General features: G+C 44.2%; 1 protein-coding gene and 1 long non-coding RNA gene across 23 annotated transcripts in view; one reads left to right on the top strand and one right to left on the bottom strand.

Annotated features, from left to right (window-relative positions):
• The window catches only part of Trim9 (tripartite motif containing 9), a 112,917-nt gene extending 99,274 nt beyond the window's left edge, over window positions 1–13,643 (bottom strand). For 12 of the 22 annotated variants that reach the window (XM_042260555.2, XM_042260557.2, XM_006985452.4 and 9 more), the window contains exon 1: window positions 12,613–13,614. In XM_042260555.2, coding sequence (XP_042116489.1) covers window positions 12,613–13,434 — 822 coding nt within the window. In that variant the 5' untranslated portion in view covers window positions 13,435–13,614. Of the gene's footprint in view, window positions 1–12,612 lie in introns of all 22 variants that reach the window. The other 10 variants (XM_042260553.2, XM_042260556.2, XM_042260566.2 and 7 more) reach the window with 7 other exon arrangements.
• A 4,745-nt stretch (window positions 13,644–18,388) lies between these two features.
• LOC143268394 (uncharacterized) lies at window positions 18,389–19,996 on the top strand. Its single transcript, XR_013044238.1, has 2 exons — window positions 18,389–18,722; window positions 18,810–19,996. It is a non-coding gene; the product is annotated as an uncharacterized LOC143268394 (long non-coding RNA).
• The last annotated feature ends 580 nt before the right edge of the window (window positions 19,997–20,576 follow it).

The following is a 20,576-nucleotide window of genomic DNA, read 5'->3' as shown; positions in this document are numbered from 1 at the left end:
CTGGGCATGCTAAGTGTGAGGCGGTTATGTCCATCCAAATGATGGTTCCAGTGGGCTGTAGATGTAAATGTTGGATTAATGGCTAAACATGAGCTCAACCATAAAAACTGTGACATCTTGATAATCTGAAAAACATTTAACTAAAAACAGTAATCCCAGTTACTGGAGGATTGCAAGTTCAAGGTCAACCTAGGCAACTTAATGATACTCTGTCTCAAAATTTTTTAAAAAAGAAAGAAGCATAGGCTAAGGACATAGCTCAATTGTAGAGCACTTGCCAAGCATGTGAGAGGTCATAGGTCCCTTCCCAGAAGCAGCTTTCAAAGAATCCATGCTCTATGCTAGGTACACAGGTGCGTGTGCCATTTGGGGTCTACTGAGAATGGTCAAATATGATACCCATGAATACTGAACTTGTTAGAGCCAGCCTGGAAATGCAGCATTCACAAATATTTCAGCGCTCTATTTTTCTTGTTCCTCAAAGTGGGAAATGGAGAACATTGTATCTAACAGTACTCCATGTTCTAGCTCCACCAATGGTGGCAGAAATGACTTCTACAGTGGCAGAAAATGGGCCAGATACCACAGGCAGCTTGTAAATACCCGTTGGTTACGTGCTGAAAGCTGTTTATTGTATTTCCTGGCAAAATCTTGGCTAGATGATTGATGGTCAATAAAATCAATAGGAGCTTCTTGTTAGAAGCCCCGTGGATTTATCTCTGCCATGGAAGATTTATTAGATTGGATGGAAGTCTGATTTTACATTTGACTTTATGTGACGAATGCTCTTGGGATAACATTTCACAGGTGTGAGAGGGAGGATGGTCCGGCATAAGTAATGTGGCTTTATAGGCTTCATGAATCATTCTGTCCTGGCAACGGTATAAATACCAGTTGGCAAAAGGTAGTGTGGGTGTGCTGTAGAGTCAGCTGCTGATCATTTGCTGTGAGGAGAAGAAACTACAGACCACCAAGAAAAGGTGATCATGACAGAATGTTCTGGGGGTCTTGTTCAGCTTTGCACTGGAGCTTGCTCTTTAGCATATAAATATAAATATAAATATAAATATAAATGAATATGAATATGAATAAATAAAAATATATATATATTTGATGGTCCAGGGTTTTACTCTGAGGTCACAGAGCCTGTTCTAGGTTATCTGACTTAGGTAACTACCTTTGCCCATTTCTGCCAGCTGCTTTGTTCAGAGGACAGATGATATCCTGAAATTATACACATGGCAGCTCCAATGCCTTTCTCAGACTTTTCCTGGAGCATGGGACACAATGAGGAGTCTGTACTGCTGGTTGTTCCTCAGAATACAAGCTTCAACAAAATAAGAATAAAGAAGAGGAACAAATATCTCAATAAAGCCAAACTGTGGCCATCAGGGTAGAAAGTCAGCATTCTTCCCATGAATGCATCAGCAGCAGAAGAGAATTAACCGTCTACAAAGCCCGGCTCCACAAAAAAGATGGCTGTTCCCACACCAAAGCGCAATGTTCAGCCAAACTTTCCAAAGCAAAGTCCTTCAGGAACAGCTTCTTCTTTGATCAGAGCTGCTAGCAAAGGCATGCAGCTTTGGTTGTATGCAAGGGTCCTTTTCCAATGGTGCTGCTGTACAAAATGCCACGGGCAGGGAAATTCCTAATGAACAGAAATTGATTTGGCTCACAGTTTTAGAAGATCAAAAGACTGCATCTGTTGAGGGCCATCTGCTGCATCATGACACAGTAGAATGCATCTCATGGGTGAAAGGAAGTGACAGAGAACTCAAATGCATCCTCTCATCAGGAGCCCACCTTCTCATTAACTAGCCCAGCCAGATGCCATCAACCTATCCCGGAAGGCAGAGTTCCCCACCTAACTCCACTCTCAAGGTCCCACCTCCCAACAGTGCTGCTCTGGGGAACAAGCTGCTACAGGGCCACCTTCAGACCACAGCAGCAAGGCTTATGAATCACAATTTTGTTTGGCAGAGCTTAAATCTGTTTCTAAACCGTGACTGTTCATGAATGGGACTACCCATGGCTTCTTCAGCTGTGGGTTGCAACCTCATTTGGCACCGAATGTAGTGGAAAATTGGGGAACAGTAAAAGGCTCTGAACATAGGATGATTAGAGGTACGTAAGGAATCAGAGGTGTTTATAATGTGTGGCTTCCCTGAAGCTTGGTTCTGAATGCAGACCTTTTGCACTCAGTACTGTGGAGTGTTCAAGCTAAGCAATGCCAGCAGACGATACCTGAGATACCTCAGTCAGATACCTGAGACTTCTCACTCAGATTTGAGGCTCCCATATGTTATGAACTGTAGTGTTTGCTGTCTACCTACAAAGTTTCCTGCTCTTATCAAAACATACTATTTTAATTGCCAAAAATCAAAGGCTTTGAAAATATTTTCCTATTGACATTTATGAGTATATAAGTATCAAATTAGTATACCTTTGGATTAGAGTGTTTTATATTAAAAGTTGACATTTGAGTTTCACTAAAAATTTGTTGAGCTGAGCAATGGTGGTGCACACCTTTAATCCCAGTACTCAGGAGCAGAAGCAGGCAGATCTCTGAGTTCTGAGATCGAGGCCAGCCTGGTCTATGAAGCAAGTTCCAGGACAGCCAGGGCTCCATAGAGAAACCCAGCCTTGAAAAACAAAAACAAACAAACAAACAAAAATGTTGAGTGAATGACATGGAGTAGGACAAAACTCCCAGCTGAAATGTCCTTCAACATGCTTCTGCCATTATTTTGCTTACTTATGTGTTTTCAGTACTGACAATTATGAAAATGTTGATTAACTCTAAAAGATACTGAAGATACTTTGCAAATCCTCAGCCAAGATTTAATTTCTTATGCAAAAAAAGAGCACACCCATCTCAGTATGCAAATTTGCTTTTTGTCCCTAAGAAATAGTATAATTATATGTATACCAAGGGATTATTTTATAATAGGTCACTTTACAATTTATTATCAGTAAATATTTAATTGGCATATCTATGTTATGTGCCTGTGTATCCAAGGGTGTGTAAAATTGTCTTGGGTGAAAAGGGATCACAGGAAAAAATGTTCAGTAGCTCGATTGAGTTTCACAGGCGAGGGTGCAAGAAAAAATTGATAGTAAACACAGATCAGATTCCTGAGTATGGCTTTAAACATATTTATGTTTTCAAAGATGCAGAAACAAAGTATTCATGTGCCCCTTTCATTCTAAAATCCCTTATTCTTTTATGTTATCTTCATCTGTAAATTTTAAGATGAGTTGTTTCGTTAAGAGGACTGAGGCTAGGGGATTGGAGAGAGGTCTCAGCCGTTAAAAGCAATGACCGCTCTTCCAGAGGACCCAGGTTCAATTCCCAGCACCCACCTGGCAGCTGACAACTGTCTGTAACTCCAGTTCTAGTGGATCTGACACCCTCACATACATGTAGGCAAAACACCAAAGCACATAAAATAAGATAAATCTTAAAAAAAAAAAAAAAAAAAAAAAAAAAGAGGACTGTGGCTGAGCTAAGCTGAAAGATTCCTGTTTGTCATCTAGCTCTGACAGGGAGGCAGGTTGGCCCTCAAGACCTAATCCTGCCTGTGTTTCACCTCAGTCGATCTCGCTTATGGAACGCTCAACGAATGTGCCTCTCCTTTCCCCTTGCTGTGTATTTCCTCTTGTAACGAATTTTGTCATTAGGAAACTTGGGAGAAAAAGGACTTTTAATTTCTATAAATAAGAAACAAAGGACCTCAGCTACTCGTTAAGGATCCAGGATTTATGAGACACAGCGCTGTGCTTTATAGGTCATGCATTTCCTGCTTATCAGAAATATGACTGAATAGCAGTCAATGCACGGACTCTGGAATCAGACGGCCTGGGTTCAAACTCTGGTTCTGCCGCTTACAGTTGGTGGGATTTTACGACATTCCTGTATTCTTTTTCATAGGAAGATAGATAGATTATAAAAGTTAAAAAAAAAAAAAACGAAAACCAAACCAAAATAAAACAAAACATACGGCTATAAGTGGCTTCTAGCAGTGTCGTGCATATAGTAAGTACTCAGTACATTCTCACAGAAAGTGTTAAATGTGTTTAAAATTTGATGATCCAACTGACAGGCTAATCTATAAACTTAAAATACTGGGATTGTGCTGGTAGTAATTAATCTTCCTCTCACGAATTCTTTCCTCCCTTAAGCAAATCTTTATCTAACATCTACTCATTAGAAAATGTGGGTGGGGACAGAGGTAAACCCGAAAAAATCGATGGCACAGGTTACTGGGTTCCAGTGCAGACCCCCAAATGAGCAGTTGAGAAGGTGGATGGGGGGGGGGCAAGGCTGTGGCTGTGGCGCCTGCTCCTTCAAGCCCCACTACGAAAGCTTAGTTGGGGATGTCAAAGTCCGGTCTAAGAGGGGGTGGAAGGTAAGCTCAGTGGATAGGAAGATAGGTGGGAGGTCAGAGGTCAGGTGGGGGGGTAGGAGGGGGAAGCTGAGTATCAGACAGGACTGTGACGGGTCCTAGGCCGTCTAGGCACAGTGCTCACGTGCCTGATGCAGCTGCAGAAGAAAGCGGAGACCGCCTGCCAGCAACGACAAGTTAGCTTGTGCAGCTGGGACAGATCCTTGCTGGGAGACCCCACCCGACCCCTGCCCGGGAGGGGTTGGCTTTGGGGTGAATTAGGCCAAACTAGTCATTGGCTGGTTATCTTGATAAACTGCATTACTAGTTCATTATAACTCTAAGTTTAAAAAACTGACCTCATTGTCTATATGAAAATATTAATAAAGTTTGCACCTTAGAAATACTACTCACTTAGCTCTTATAAATTGTTGTGCTAGAATCTCATAGGAACATTGGGCTTTTAACTTATAAAAATATTTTGCTTTTATTTTTAAGTGTGTGTGTGTGTGTGTGTGTGTGTGTGTGTGTGTGTGTGTGTGTGTGTGTGTGTTTATGTGAGTACAGATACCCTTGGAGGCCAGAAGAGGGCATCAGGTTTCCCCAGCCCAGTGGTTCTCAACCTTCCTAATGCTGTGACCCTTTAAACAGTTCCTCAGTGTTGTGGTGACCCCAAATCATAAAATTATTTAGTTGTTACTTCATAATTGTAACTTTGCTACTGTTATGTATCGTAATGCAAGTATCTGATATGCAGGAGACCTGATATGTGACCCCTGTGGTTGAGAACCGCTGCCCTAGAGCCAGGCCGTTGTGAGTTGCTGGGTTTGGGTGTTGGGAACTGAACTTGGGTCTCTGGGAGAGCAGCAGTACTCTCTGTGTTATCTCTGTAGGCCTTTACCTTTTTGTTTTGTTTTGAGACAGGATTTCTCTGCATAGCCCTGGTTGTCCTATAATTTGCACTGTAGTCCAGGCTGGCCTCGGACTCACAGAGATCCACCTGCTTCTGCCTCCTGAGTGCTGGGATTGAAGGCGTGTGCCACCACCGCCCGGCTGCCCTTTCTTTACCTTAATACTGCCTATTCAGTCAAAAGCATTTTCACAACAATCTACTTGTACCTATTATAGTTTAGTGAGAAATTCAGTTAAACTTGGCCTTGGCATTTTGTATACAAAGCCTAGAAACAGTCAAGGGAGATCAGTTGATTTTCATTACAGTGCATTAGACTTCTGATGCCTAAAGTCATTTTAAAGAATTATAATATTTATAATAGTAAAGAAGACAATATGCACCTAGATCCTTACATATAAACATTACAAAATTAGGTAGTTCTTCTCTTTGACTTTTAGTATTTAAAGAATAATAAATTTTACTTAACAGTTACTTAAGAATTAATGTAAGATTTACATATGGCTCCCTAGGAACTTTTCTTCCTCAGGCTAGGGTTTTGGATATTCTATTCTGCATACACAGAAAAAAAAAATCAATTGCAATTACCCCTAACCAAGTTATTGACTAGTAATTTACCTGACAATGTTTCCCAAACATTTGAGCCACTCAAAAAGATATTTCCAAAGTTGAATAAGTTTAAAAATTTCTGGTTTGCAACAAGAATGCCAGTTGACACACAGCATTCCCGTCTCTTCTTTGGGGGATATAAACCAAGACTCTCAGTAGGTGCCCCAAGCTGGGTAGAGTGCCAAACTCTACATCTATAGTGTGTTTTTATACAAATGTACATCTATAGTAAAAGTTAGTTTGTAAATTAGATGGAGATTAATAGCAATCACAAAAGATAATAGTTATAACAATATATAATAAACGTTATATGTATGGGGTCTGTCTCTCTCACAAAATGTATTGTATTTATGGTTCTTGCGATGATATGTGATATACCTACATGTTGAGGTGAACTGAGGTAGATGGTGTAGGCACTGGGACATAATGTGCAGCTACTACATAAAGGTTACTCAAACTCAAACATTGCCATCCTACAGCAGTGCATCAGATAATGGACCAGCTACCAACTAAGGCTGTGCAGTGGATGCTCTGGAGAAAGGGGTGAACCACATCCTGAGTGGACAGACCAGAATGGCGTGAGAGTTCATCATTGTTCAGAATGGCAAGCAATTTAAGACTGAGGAATTGTTTACCTTCGGAAATTTTCATTTAATACTTTTGAACTCTGGTTGACTTCAGTAACTGAAACCACAGGAACTGAAACTGTGGACAAAGAATGACCACCACATAGTATTATGATGATATGACATTGTAGAGTGGGAACTGTCAGGAGTGTGTTTAGAATGGAGAGTTCCAAACTTATTTAACTATGGAAAATTACTGGGAATACAGTTAGAGAACTTCTGACCTCGAGTGTCGATCGGCAGGGCTTGGAGAGGTGGCTCAGCAGTTAAGAGCGCTTGCTGCTCTTGCAGAGATCTGGAGTTCAGTTCCCAGCATCCACATTTGGTGGCTCACAACTGCCTATAAGTTCAGCTCCAGAAGATCCAGCACCCTCTTCTGGCCTCCACAGGCCTATGCATGCATACACACGCATGCACGCACGCATGAACACACACACACACACACACACACACACACACACACAAATAAAATAAAATAATATGGATTTTTATTCATAACCAAAGGTTTGCAGAGATTTGTTTAGTGATCTAGTATGTGTAGGGGATGGTCCTTTAAAAATGTGCATCAGGATCTACACTGGGTATTTAGAGCTCTTTTAAATAAAGCTCCCTTTGGACTTCTTTGCAAACAACTTCACAATAAAAACCAGCCAAAGAAATCAACCAACAGAAGTGACCAGGTGGATTTAATGCCATTTTTGCTTCACTGAACCAATACTGCCTCTGTGTTTGTTTTTACAGGGTCAGAACGCAGCCCTGTAAGTATAATGTTTCAGAGACAATATCTGGAATTAAAAGCAATTAGAATCCTCAATGAAAATGGCCAAGTGTTTTTAAACCACATATTTTTGTAACTCAGGATTTCTCAATTGAGAGTGGCAGGTAAAGCATCATGAACTAGCTAAAGAGAAAAAAAGGACCATGATGTTGACATGAATGAGAAATCAAAAGTTCACTGAGGTCACCACAGCATTGTCTGATCCAAGCTTCCTGACACCGTGAACTCTGGTATGCCAGTTTCACCCCCCTGGGAGGCAGATTTTGTTCTACTCCCCATAAATCTTCCTGCATGGCCTGAGCTGGTTTCTGTTCTTTATAGCTGTCAGTCTCTGATAAAATGTATTTCAAGATGATACTATGTACAACTATTGTGCTTTTTCACATTTTATTTTCATATAAGAGGTTCTTCTCCCACCCTGGATGCCATGGTTACAGGTTGAGGATCTCTAATTTGTAAATCTAAAATCTGAAAATGCCTCAAAACCCAAACTGATTTTTAGCTCTTTTTTTTTTTTTTTTTTTTTTTTTTTTTTTTTTTTTGGTTTTTTCGAGACAGGGTTTCTCTGTGTAGCTTTGCGCCTTTCCTGGAACTCACTTGGTAGCCCAGGCTGGCCTCGAACTCACAGAGATCCGCCTGCCTCTGCCTCCCGAGTGCTGGGATTAAAGGCGTGCACCACCACCGCCCAGCGATTTTTAGCTCTTACATGACATCACAAGTGACAAATTCCTGCCTAACCTCAGGTGAGTCTCCATCCCAGCCTGGCACTCCAAAAATCTGCATAAAATGACCCACCAGCTATTGAAAGGAAATATATAGGAAACAAATAACTTTCGGGTTCAAATTTGGATCCTATATTAAGAAACCTTACTATGCAAATGTAAAATATTCCAAAATTTAAAGAAATCTGAAATACATCAAGTATTTCACAGAATTAATATTCAAAGCCTGCACAATGTCATGCACACCAAAAGGTCCATTACCTAGGTAGGTGGAAAATGTGCTGTTTATTTTCCTGCTGATAACCTAACTTGTGTGTGGACATTATTTCTAGTGACCCAACAATAGATGATGGGGGGGGGGGTTATCTCTTACTTTATGCAAACTGAAATTAATGATTTGTGAACATTTTACACTATATTTTTCAAAGACTTTTGAGAACACCATTGAAGTTCTTTGCATCCCTGTGGGTGACAGAGAGAGGTGTGAGATTCCTTAGCCTTGAGAGTAAGTAGCCTGTCAGTCTGGGAGCCTGGACCTCCTGTCCTCTGACCACTTCATCGTGGCTCAGCTCATTCTTAAAGTTTTCTAAACTTGATTGACCCAAACTTGCAAATAAATAAAAACATAACACACACACACACACACACACACACACACACACACACACACACACCTTTGGAAAAAATTGGATGTGGTAGTGTACACCTTTCATCCCAGTGCCTGGGAATGAGAGGCAGGAGGATCCAGCCTGGTCTACATAGTGAGTTCCAGGACAACCAGAGCTACATACTGAAATGCTGTCTCAAAATAATAAACAAACAAACAAACAAACAAACAAATAAGAAAATAATAAATAATAAAAACACAACACACCAAAATTGACCGGACCGCCCCCCCCCCCAAGTCTTTATAACTCAAGGAACTTCTTTACACTTACAATGGACATTTGGAACAGAAGCTGTGATCCTTCACATTAAACTTTGCACATTCAGTTTTGAATATGTTGTATGTACTTATCTCCCACGAAAACCAAGAAGATTCGTGGCACAATTAGAAGTAGAAAAACTGAATACAGGTAAATGACACAAGTCATGAAAAAGGATACAAAGTTCTTCATTTTCATTGTGCCTCAGCTCAAGGGGGACAATTTTCTCCTCCGAAACATTGTCCTATGACCTATAAGAATGTTTATATTTCACACACAATGTTCTATGTCTACCTCAAGTAAATTAATGGAAAGAAAAAGGCACAAATGTAGGCTACTGAGTACAATGACCACAAGGAAATACATTGTAACATACTGTAATGTACAATTAACAGTGTTATTTTAGAGGCATCGTCTAAGACATTTTCATACAACTAAGCAAATACTTCTCCAGCTTAGTTCAGGAATGAAAGTGGAATCAACTGATGCCTTATTTTAAAATGATTAAATTGTAAATCTTCATTTTTGGAAAAGAAGGCCTTGGTTGGAGATTAGGGTAGGAGGATCAAGAGTTCAAAGTTGCCTTTGGCTACATGGCAAGTTAGAGGGCAGCCTGGGCTACATAAGACTCTATCTCAAAACACCGAAGTTAATTCATTTAAAAGCAAAGCAATTTGAAGGACCATATTAGACAGGATCAGGAGGAGGAGTACACGTGCGGGGTAAAGGGAAAAGAAAATCTGTGCTTGGCAGCACAAACATGGAAGAAAGCTTACGAAACATTCACTGACTCAGTGATTCATAAAATCGAGAGTTTAAGACTTGCAAAGCTCTTGGGAACTGCTGAACATTACAAAGAGACTGTAATAGTAGTTCCAAACGCCTGTTTCAAAATGTCTACAAACCTCTCCTGTGTTGCGAGTTTTTCTATTAGCCTGACTTAGATAAAGGGATAGAGTAAGTCCTGTTTTAGTTTAAGGCTGATATTTGGCTTGGTCTATTATTTCATATATTATTTATAAATTTTAAAAGTCATGAATATCTAAAAAGTTAATTTGGTAAACTGACAATAAATTTTAGCCAGCTGTTAAAAAAACTTGAAAACTATTTGGCCTTGAGTGTGCAAACTGATGACTTGTGCCTAACGGATATTCATTTATGGGGTTTTTCTTCATCAGCAGGGATGGTTACTATCATAGAATATGAATGAAGTCATTCATAACTGAATACCCAACTCTGAGAGAAGGAGGGATAGTCCTATGCTCTTCCCATATTTTGAAGGTCATAGCAATTCTGGCCCAGGAGCATTTACAGAGATAGTAAATTAAGAATTAACATATTATCTTCTTAAGGAAAATTAAAATTAAGGACTAACGGTTAGTGTTCTTCTAACAGATAGCAAATGAATATTAAAACCTACCATTCTTTGGCTCAAATTTTCCAGGCCATTTGGTTATCCGGATATTGACTGAACAAAATGATACTGATTTATTAGTCTGGAAAGAATATGCCAAAAATCGGACAGTACATGGTCTTCTAGCCATTTTATTCCATTTCTCATTTTTTTTCTAATTTTCTTTTAAGCAGTTATAAAAATTTCAACCATAGTATCTACTCACAATTCCCATTGTTAGGTTAACAAACAGGCTTGACATTTCAACTTTCCATGGGGCTTGGCATAGATTTGAAGGTTCCTTATGGTCTTCATGGATACAGCATGTGCTTTTCTCCATGGACAAGCAATATTGAGTGATATCCACATATAGCACTAAGGTCTGTGCTCGGGCGGTGTGATTAATTTCTTAGATACTTTGTGGAGCAATTCAACTACAGGTCAGCCGTGTCCAGACTACAGTTATGAGTTTGAGTGTAGCATCATTATATGAAGGGAAAAAATGGCTGAGAACTACAGCTTTTTAAACTTTCAAAATTGAATGCCATTTCAAAGAGTAAAATTGGAGAGCTGGGCAGGATGGCACATGCTATAAATCCCTTGTCACTTGGGATACAGAGACAGGGAAAGAGTTGAGGAAGTTCCCAAAGATTGATGAAAAATGCTGACATTTGTCATTTTATGTCCCCAGTCATTATTGTTCCCATCTTAACTGCAGGATAGGTGTCTCTCAAAGTCGGCTTTTCTAGTCACCAAGGAATGCTGGGAAACTAGTGGGGACACAGCTGAGGGCTTCACTGTCTTATCCTTGGGCAGACAACTCTGTGGTGTAAAGACAATTTCTCCCACCACAATGCTGGGCAGGTGCTGTGCCTCTCCAACTAAGGGGAATACTTGAAAAGTAAAGTTGACTTACAGCACATCTCTGCAAGAGGTCTCCTTCCTGCTAAGCAACACGGGAGTGTTACTATAAGGAGCTCTTTCCTCACAAAGCTTATCTTCCTGCTTTGTGTGTGTTGAGGGAGGGCCAATATATTAACACAAAACCAGCATAGTTAATACATGTGGCATGTTATCATGCCAGAGGGTGATAGGTACTACTGAGGAAAATAAAACAGGGAGGAAAGATTGTCTGAGTGGCATCCATTGGTCAGCAAAGCTTCTATTTGGGCTTCACTCACATCTGAGCAAAGTCAAGGGGCAATGGAGGGAGTCGCCCTATCTAGGCACTGGGGAAGAGAATTTCAGGGAAGAACACCCACCGTAAAGGCTTAGGTGGAGGCCAGGCCCCGTGCGGGTTGATGAACAGCAAGAAACACAGAAGCAGAGAGTGAGGAGTCAATGAGTGGAAGAGGCCAAGAGGAAGATGTGGAGAGGATTTTGCCAGAATGTTCTAATGGTCTGACAACTACAGGAAGCCATGAGAGTAGAGGAGGAGTCACATGACAACATGTTAAAAGCATTCTTTTTCAGTAGGTCTGGGAGAAGCCCCATCAAAAAGACCATTCTGCGAACAGGTGTCTTAAAGTTTGCGCATGCAGCTGCTGAAAGGGGAAAAGGATTGAACCCTGGTGGAATGAGGGTTTGGGGGAAGTGATGGGTAAAAATCTCTGGTCCTTCTGCTCCGGCCTTAGGTCCCCTCCGCCGAGGGTCAAGGCCCAGACAGACTGCCTTGGGACTGCAACCTCTCCACCTGCTAGAGTGGAAGGCACCAGGACCGGCTTTTCGTCCAACACCAGCAGCAGCGTCAGGTCCAGCTCAGAGCCGACTCATCAGTATTCCGCCCGCGGAGTCTCTCCCCGCCCCCGCCGTGCATCGGGGCTGAGGTCCGCACAACCCCCTCGCCCCGCCTGCCCATGTCTCCCGGCTCCTCAGCCCACCTCAGCCACCACTGGCTCTTGCCCGGAGCCCATTGCCGCCCGCGCGCCTCTGCCAAGCCACGTAGGCTTTGCCCTAAGGTGGTGGCAGCCATAGTCTGCAGACTGAAGAGGGGGCGCCTTGGGCCCAGCTGACAGGCAGAGTGCTTGGGGAGGGAAACCCACGCTAAGACATCCCTGCAACAGCTCCCTGGAGACATCCGACTTCCCCGCATCGCATCAAACGTCCCCCGAGCCTCCTGCAATGCACCAGATCGCAAGGCAGACGCCAAAGGCACCTGCACTGCGCCCCCACTGGGATGCGCTGTGACCCTAAGAGGGACCGAGTGCTGCAAACCTGGAGGACCCAGGCGCGGGAAGTCAGGGGTGGGCTGCATAGGACTCACCTTGTGCAGTTTCCACATGGCCCCCAAAGCCTTGACTTCGTGGCTGGAATGTTTGCCTTCCTCCAGGCACTGGTAGCACACTGGCATCTTGCACTGCACGCAGTACATGCTGTGGTTCTCCAGCTCGTGGTCTGTGCAGGTGGAGACCTTGCGCGGGCTCAGCCGCCGGCTAACGCGGCCCTGGGCCGGGGGCACCAGGCGGTGTTTGGCTAGGGGCCCCCGCGGCGGGTGGCAGCGCAGGCGGCAAGGGTCGCAGTAGAAGACGTCGCACTGTTCGCACATGACCGTGGCTTCCTTGGGCGCCTTCTCGCAGAGCTGGCACTTGAGGGCCGCGGCTTTGCTCTGTTGGTAGCGGTCGATGACCCCTTCCAGGACGCGGTTCTTGGGGAAGCCGCGGAGCCCCCGGTCATCCAAGATGAGGCTGCGGTGGCACTGGGGACAGGTGATGCAGGAGTTGCGGGGCACTGGGGCCAAAGCCGGTGACAGGTGGGTGGGCGGTGGCGGCATAGCAGGGGGGAAAACGCGGACGCCGTTGGGCGACTTCTGGCACGGGGTAGTGGGGGCGCTGGCGAAACCTCCGTAGGAGCCATAGCCGCTGTCCGCCTCGCTGTACAGGCTCATCTTGTCCAGATCCAGATAGTCATAGTCGGAGACCCCAGAGCCCGAGGCCCGACGGCTCTGGGGGGACTCGGACTCCGGGGTTTGCACCAGGATGTTGCGGGCGCACGCCTGACATAAATTGTGAGAGCAGGGCAGGATGATGGGCTCCCGATAGAAGGAGCCACACACAGGGCATTTTAACTCTTCTTCCATCTCTTCCATGGGGACCTGGCTGGAAGCGAGGCCGCAGCGGCTGCAGCAGAGGGGGCCTGACCAGGCGAAGCGGCCGACGAGCCTGGGGTGTCCAGCACCTTGGCCAGCGGCGGCGGTGGCGGCGTCTCTCCGGTGTCGCCTAGGCGCCGACTCCCCGCGACGCGCTCTCTCTGCGAGCCACGGAGCCTCCGCGCTGCGCGCCAGCCCGGGCCCGCCCCCTCCCGCGGCTAGCCCCGCCCCGCCCCGCCGGGGAGCCAAGGCTCAGCGGCCGGCGGCCGTGAGAGCGGCGTTCTCATTGGCCTCCCGCCCTGTCAGTCTCCGCTCCTCTGCAGGCCACGGGGGGGCTCCGTGGAGTCGGAGCTGGAGCCGCGGCTTCGCCTGCTCGCAGCAGCGGGATCTCGGGAGGGGGTTGGCGCGCGGGCCGAGAGGGAGGAGTGGGGCGGGATGATTCATCCCGCGCCCCGTTTCCTTCCGAGCTCGGGTGCCGTCACCCCGGAGCAGGGGGCGTGAGAACCCCTCCCAGTCGCAAGTGGGCTGCTGCTGCCCGTCGCCTGCGCGCTTGGCGCTTGCCTTCCAGCTCTGGTCTGTGCGCCGACCACCCCCTCTGCTAGCGCAGCGCAGCGCAACGCGGAGGACGCCCCTTCTCCTTCCGCTGCTGGCAGCGAGCAGGCACCTCCCCCGGGCCTTCCTGGAGGCATTTGGGCTTTTCTCCAGCTCCCAGAAGCAGCTGGAGCGCCCGCATCCCTGGAGTCTGAGGGAGCTGGCTGCGTGCCATGGCTACAGTACCCCCTTCCTGCGCCCCCGGTAGCTTCCCCCCCGCCCCCGTGAGGCAAAGGCTCAGCATTCCTCCAAAGCTGTGCCACCATCGCTGCATGCTTTAAATGTGCGGAGGCCCTACGCCTTGGAGTAAAGGTCCCTCGGTCCCTCTCACCCTCCCAGCCTCCCAAAGCTCATCCCTCAGCATCTGGCTGGGTTTTGCAAGGGGCCCAGGAATGCTAGTTGTGCTGAGGCAGGGATGGTTTGTGTATTTCTGAGCGTCTATCATTTGGTAGCTAGCTGTGTGAACGAATCACTGTGAGACTGCAGATTCTCAATGTTTGATTCCAAACAACATTCTCCAATGTCACATGCCCTGAGCACCTACCATGAATTCCAGAAAGGGGGGTGGTGGTGTCTTTTTTCCCTTTCTGTGAGGTGATGAAGGATCTGATGATAGCCCTTATATACTAGCAGATTTCTTTTTCCTCCAAACCTTGCTGGAGATAATGTCCTACCCCTTGCCTTCATAACTCTTTAAATGACAATGACGGTAGAATCTTTGAATCGAGATGTAAGTCTGTTAATCAATGGTAGATTCTTAGAATCCAGTGACATTCCAAGGAAGTAATTTATCTCGGGAGCATACATAGTTGATTTTTCTGAGTGATTCATGAAGCAAATGACAAAAAATTCTTTTCAAGTTCCGTGGGATCTTCCAAATTTTCAGCTTCAATAAATGACAGTCCTTTCATGGATTTTGCATTCCCCTGCACAAGTCACAGAAGCCTTGACTGGCAAAATGTCATTCTTCCTGAGTCTGGACTTTGCTTACTACAGCATACCATGTAAGAAGTCTGGTGATTAGCAGGCAGGTTGTTCTTGGTTCACAGGAAAGGGAGGTTTGAGGAAAGGAATGTCCAATGGTGTGCATGATTCAGTGGCAGGTACAAGTAGCCCCAATACAACGAGGATTTATAGGACAGCCAATGTATAGTGGATCTGTTAGGAAATAGCTTGAGATAAATTAACTGTTAGATCTGTTTGGTCAGGAACTAGCTCGTCCTCGTCATTCCTAGAGAGCTCTCAGAATGACTGTCTTTTGTTGAGAAGTCCACTCTTTCCTGCATCATGACTAGATTCAATCCCTGTAATAAGAACACCTAGGCACAGTTATCCCCATTTTTCAGATTAGTGAACTGAAGCTAAGAAAACATACCAGAGAAACATCTCAAGATCTAATACTGATGAGGCTAGGGTTTGAAGCCAAGGGTAGGAAAGGGTGTTTCTTTTGTTTATTCACAAAAAAAAAAACAAAACAAAAAACTGAGTTGTATTCTGCCAGGTTCTGTGTGTAACAAAACCCAAAATGGTTATTGTTAAACTTTTGCTATCCTTCTTGCCTTCTCTGTGAGTTTACCATTTTTCTTGAATTCCTTTCTCTATTTTTGTAGGCCTTTGAAGATGTTCCCTCATATTGTATTACTTGACCACAATGGACTTTAAAGCCCACCCCCAGTTCTCTTGAAAGGGGAATAAAAGAAAAAAATCTGAATGCAATTGATGACTGTATAAATGCCAGACAACCAGGAGATGAACTTTTCTGTCCCAGCTGGTGATCCACCAAGGCCTGGGGTGTGGGGTTGCTGGTCCTGTAGTTTCATCATCTCTGGGGGAGTGACTGCAGATGTTCCCATTTGTGTAAAGTGCCGGATATGATCCCTTGAAATTTCTATTCACCCCAATAATGGTCTTTAGCAATGAGTTGCACAAATTAAAAATGCACTGGCAGCTTTTCCACTTTTTAAGAAAAGATGAATGTTTTCTAATGAAAAATAGAGTTGCTTTTGTATTTTTGTTTAACTAGAATGCTTAATGACTAATTGAGAGCATTCTCTTTGAGTCTAAAGAATGAACACAGTGAATAAAGGATTTCCTGATATCTCTTCACATTCTCTTCTGGAGATGTCTGGGTGTGGGGGGATCAATGCAAGGAGCTGACTACAGCTTTGCTACTTAAGATTCACACATGCAAAAGCATTTAGTGCTAATTGAGTACTTATGGGTGTTTGCACGATGCTTCTTTTTCCAAAGGAAATTTCTTTGTATGGTGTAATTCATCCCATTAACACTTAATTTGTACTTGTAATATTTTAGACCACCCTCAAAGAGCTTCCATGTTTATTTGTTGTTGGTATTTTTTTTGTATTTTTAGTAACATGGTAAGTAGGGTGAATTAAGAGCCCCCACTGTTTGATGGTAGTGAAAGATGACCTTATGCAAAGTTTGTAATATTCCTATGGTAATAGTTTACTAATGCTTTGGGAAGAGTAGACCAAAGAATCTGAGCAAATAGAGCCTTCCTGAATTAAGTCAGGAGATCCAACATGTAACAGGAGTCCCAGAATGAGGGAGAAAAGGAATGATCAAGGAAACATACACCATTGAAAAAAAATAACTCCCTTGATCCACAAAAAGATCTGAGATTACAGATAGAATGGATATTAGATTTATACATGACAAGACCCAACCATATACAGATAGAATTCCTGAAGTCCAGAGGAAAAAGGAGAACGTGTTAGAAACTCCTTAAACAAAAATAAAAACTAATGAATAATAAAGCAAAAGGAATCGAACTGTTAACCGAATATGATGGGCTTGAGCCTCACTGAGTGCAAAGCCCAAAGCAAGCATGATCAGAGAGCGGGAGAGATGCATCGCCTGAGTGGGTAATGAGAGTAGGGGCGTCATTTCCAAGGCAAAGCCTCACCGAAAGGAAGTGTGGAAATTTTATTTGGGGAGACACATATTTATATGGGAAAGCACCTCAGGAGCAGGCACCTGGCATGCTCAGTTAAGGTGCTCCTGAATGTGCTCAATTTAAGGTCGCAGTACAAGGATGATGGTGAGCACAGTTGAGGGCACACTTAGGTTAAGGTCATGGAGCACACATTTAAAAAAAAAAGTTTAAAGTGACATACAGGAAACCTTGACCATACTTGCACCATAAAGATCCATAAAGATGTTGGATAATTACTGACATTCTTCCAGAGGTTTGTTTGTTTGTTTGTTTGTTTGTTTGTTTGTTTGTTTTGAGATCAATTCTCATTCTCTCTCTCTCTCTCTCTCTCTCTCTCTCTCTCTCTCTCTCTCTCTCTCTCTCTCTCTCCACACGTGCACCCATGGAGGACGGAAGGGAGGTGTTGAATCCCTTGAAACTGAAATTACGGGAGTTTGTGAGCTGCCTGATGGGGAGTTCGGGCATCTAAACTCTGTTACTCCGACAGGAATATAATTGCTCCTGCCTGCTGAGCTCTTGCTTCAGCACCTAAACTGTCAACTGAAACAAAATGAAACGATACTTTGAAGACGCCGTAATATGGATAGTCCGCATAAAAACCCCTGCCTCACTCAGCAGCTAACAAAATTGGCACTGGACTTTTTTTTGATACACCCTTAAAGGCAAAAAGAATGTGAAATGAATCACATAGTCTCCATTTAATGCTGCTATGCCAGGGACAGCACAGAAGAGGTAAGTTACAATAAAGAGAAGTGAATTGGCTCACAGTTCTAAAAGCAGAGGGGCTGCCTGTTGCAGCATCTGGGGTGAGCCTTCTTGCTGTGCATCCCATGAGGAAGGACCAAAAAGAGGGCAGGAGGGAGGCAAGACAGGGCTGACTAGGCTTGTACCTTCAATATGGAATCTGCTCCTGCCGCGTGGAAATCTCCCCGCACAGTGGTGTCCCCACACCCCCAACACCTCCTAAGGGCTCCACCTCCCAGCATCTCCTTATTAAGGATCAAGTTTTCTAGGACAGGAATTTTGAGAGACACTCTCAAATCATAATACATGCTAAGCATTTTTGAGACTAGGAGGCCATTTCTCAGGCCAAAGAGAAATTTGTAAGATTTCAGGGAACATAGCAATCATGAATCTCACAAAAGAAAAATACTTGAAATAAGACTTTAAATCGCATGAAAGTTGGTTTTAATTTTGTTTTTTGTTTGTTTGTTTGTTTGTTTGTTTTGAGACAAAGTCTCACTATCTAGGATGGCCTGGGAACTCACTGTGTAGCCCTGGCTGGCATCACATGTGTTAATCCTCCTGCCTCACCCTCCCAGGTACTGAGACTGCTGGCATAGGCCACAATACCTGGCTAGCTACTCCTCTTTTCATGACAAAATCAAGTTAGCTACAGGAAGTATCTTGCGGGCCGCAGAAATATATCATAAGAACTCAGCTGGTTATGGCAAAGTCACTACCTGGAGGGATCAGGGAATTCCTCCAGAGGAAGCCAAATCCCAAGGAGTTTTTGGTGTTACTTGGCTTGTTATATATCAGCTGTATTCTGTTATGAAAATCATGTGTGCCTTCATAGTTTTCCCAATTGACTTTCCCCTAAGAAGGACTAACAGTGTAGACTGATCACTCTCTGGACATACATATTCCAGGTATTTGGAGAACAGCCTCAGGAAAGGCTTTCTCTGGAACCAGTTATTTCCCTTAGCCACTTTCAAGGACTACAGGAAACACCACCCAGGTGGACGCCCAACTGCCAAAGACTAACAATGATAACAGCCCACCTGAAAGTCTCCTGACTTAAATTCCACAAGGAGACACCACCCAGGGGGGCGCCCAACTTCCAAGGACTAACAAGTGATAGCAGCCCACGTACAAGTCTCCTGACTTACAGTAAATTCACAAGAGGACGCCGCCTAGGCCAGGTGGACACTAAGTAATAGTTTTACACAATTTAGCTTAGGCCCTTCTTTCTTACAGCCTTACTAACTTTATAGACCTCTAACTACTTACCTAACCACTTCTAGGAATATTTAGATAAACTTCTGTGCTAACAGCTATGCTCAGCCAGAACTCCCAGTTCAAACCTCCCTGTATCACCAGAGGCATCTAGCTGTACACAGGTTGCCTAGAGACTGAGCACACTTTCCCCCACCCTGCAGTAAACGGCAGACAGCTTGAACAGATAGGAGCCACAGGAAAAAAGAAGACAGTTTTATTTTCTCCCATTGACCTAGCAACTTATAGATTTTTAACATCCTTTACCAAACACATTTAAGGTTATAGTTATGCACGTAAGACCCCTCTTCTTAGATATTACCCATATTTAGCCTTTAGTTAATTCATTAGTCACTTCCCCTTTGGGTCACAAATGGTAATTAACAACTAGTGCCCCTCTTTGTAATCCTTATCAACCCTCCATTTGATCCTGATAGCAGACACTCACTGCCTGAGGAAGTTCAGGCTGAGTGTCCTGGGTGGAGGGGAGGATCGTGATTTTGGGGAGATATATAACTGTAAAGCAGAGGACAGGAGGAGAGAAGAGAGAAGAAAATGGAAGAACGAGATGGGTAAGAACTGGAGAGGAACGAGCTGAGATGGGGAAGAACTAGATTGAAGAGCTAAAAGAGAGGACTAGAGGAACGAGATGGAAGATGAGAAAGAGCCAGATGGGGAAGAACAAGATGAGGAAGAGCCAGATGAGAGAGAAGGAGACAGTAGATGAGAACCTAGAAGGGACAGAACTAGATGAAGGAATTCAGATAAAACATAGAGGGGACAGTAGATAAATATAGAGAGAAATCAGGCAAGAAAGGAGCTAGACATGAGAACAGAACTGAACTGTGTATAAAGGATGTTATGCCAGAGGAATTAAAGCGAATGGACCAAAGAACTCTGCGTGCGTAGACTGATTTACCGACCCTAAAGAATAGATCCTCAGCTGGTTGATAGAGCCTTCCGCGGACCCTGGGAGGGGACTATCGAGGGGCTGGACCCCCATAGTCCTCGTTAGAAGTAACAGTTGCTGGCAATTGGGTAGGAAAGAATACCAGACCAATTACTGAAAGAAGCCTGAAGTCAACCTGTTTCCAGCCAGGCTTCTTATGAGATGACAATTCATAGAACTTGGACATAGATGTGCTGGATGGTTTTATGTCAACCTGACACAAGTTAAAGTCCTCTGAGAGGAGGGAGCCTCAATTAAGAAAACGCCTCCATAAGATCGGGTTGCAGGCAAGACTGTAGGGCATTCTCTCAATTGGTGATTAATGGAGGGCCCCGCCCATTATTGGTGGTACCATCCCTTGCTGGTGGTCCTGGGTTCTATAAGAAAACAGGCTGAGTAAGCCATGAGGAACAAGACAGTAAGCAGCACCTCTCTATGACCTCTGCATCAGCTCCTGCCTCCAGGTTCCTGCCCTGTTTGAGCTCCTGTCCTGACTTCTTTCAATGATGAACAATGGCATGGAAGTGTAAGCCAAATAAACTCTTTCCTCTCCAACTTGTTTCTTGGTCATGGTATTTTTGTCACAGCAATAGAGGCCCTAAGTAAGACAGAAGAGAAATCCAAACCAAGCCCACCGGTCATCATGAG

This window comes from Peromyscus maniculatus, chromosome 14, assembly GCF_049852395.1.
Source record: "Peromyscus maniculatus bairdii isolate BWxNUB_F1_BW_parent chromosome 14, HU_Pman_BW_mat_3.1, whole genome shotgun sequence".
In the NCBI taxonomy this organism is placed as follows: Eukaryota; Metazoa; Chordata; class Mammalia; order Rodentia; family Cricetidae; genus Peromyscus; species Peromyscus maniculatus.
Note: the sequence above shows the minus strand (reverse complement) of the source record. Positions and strands in the feature narration are given on the sequence as shown.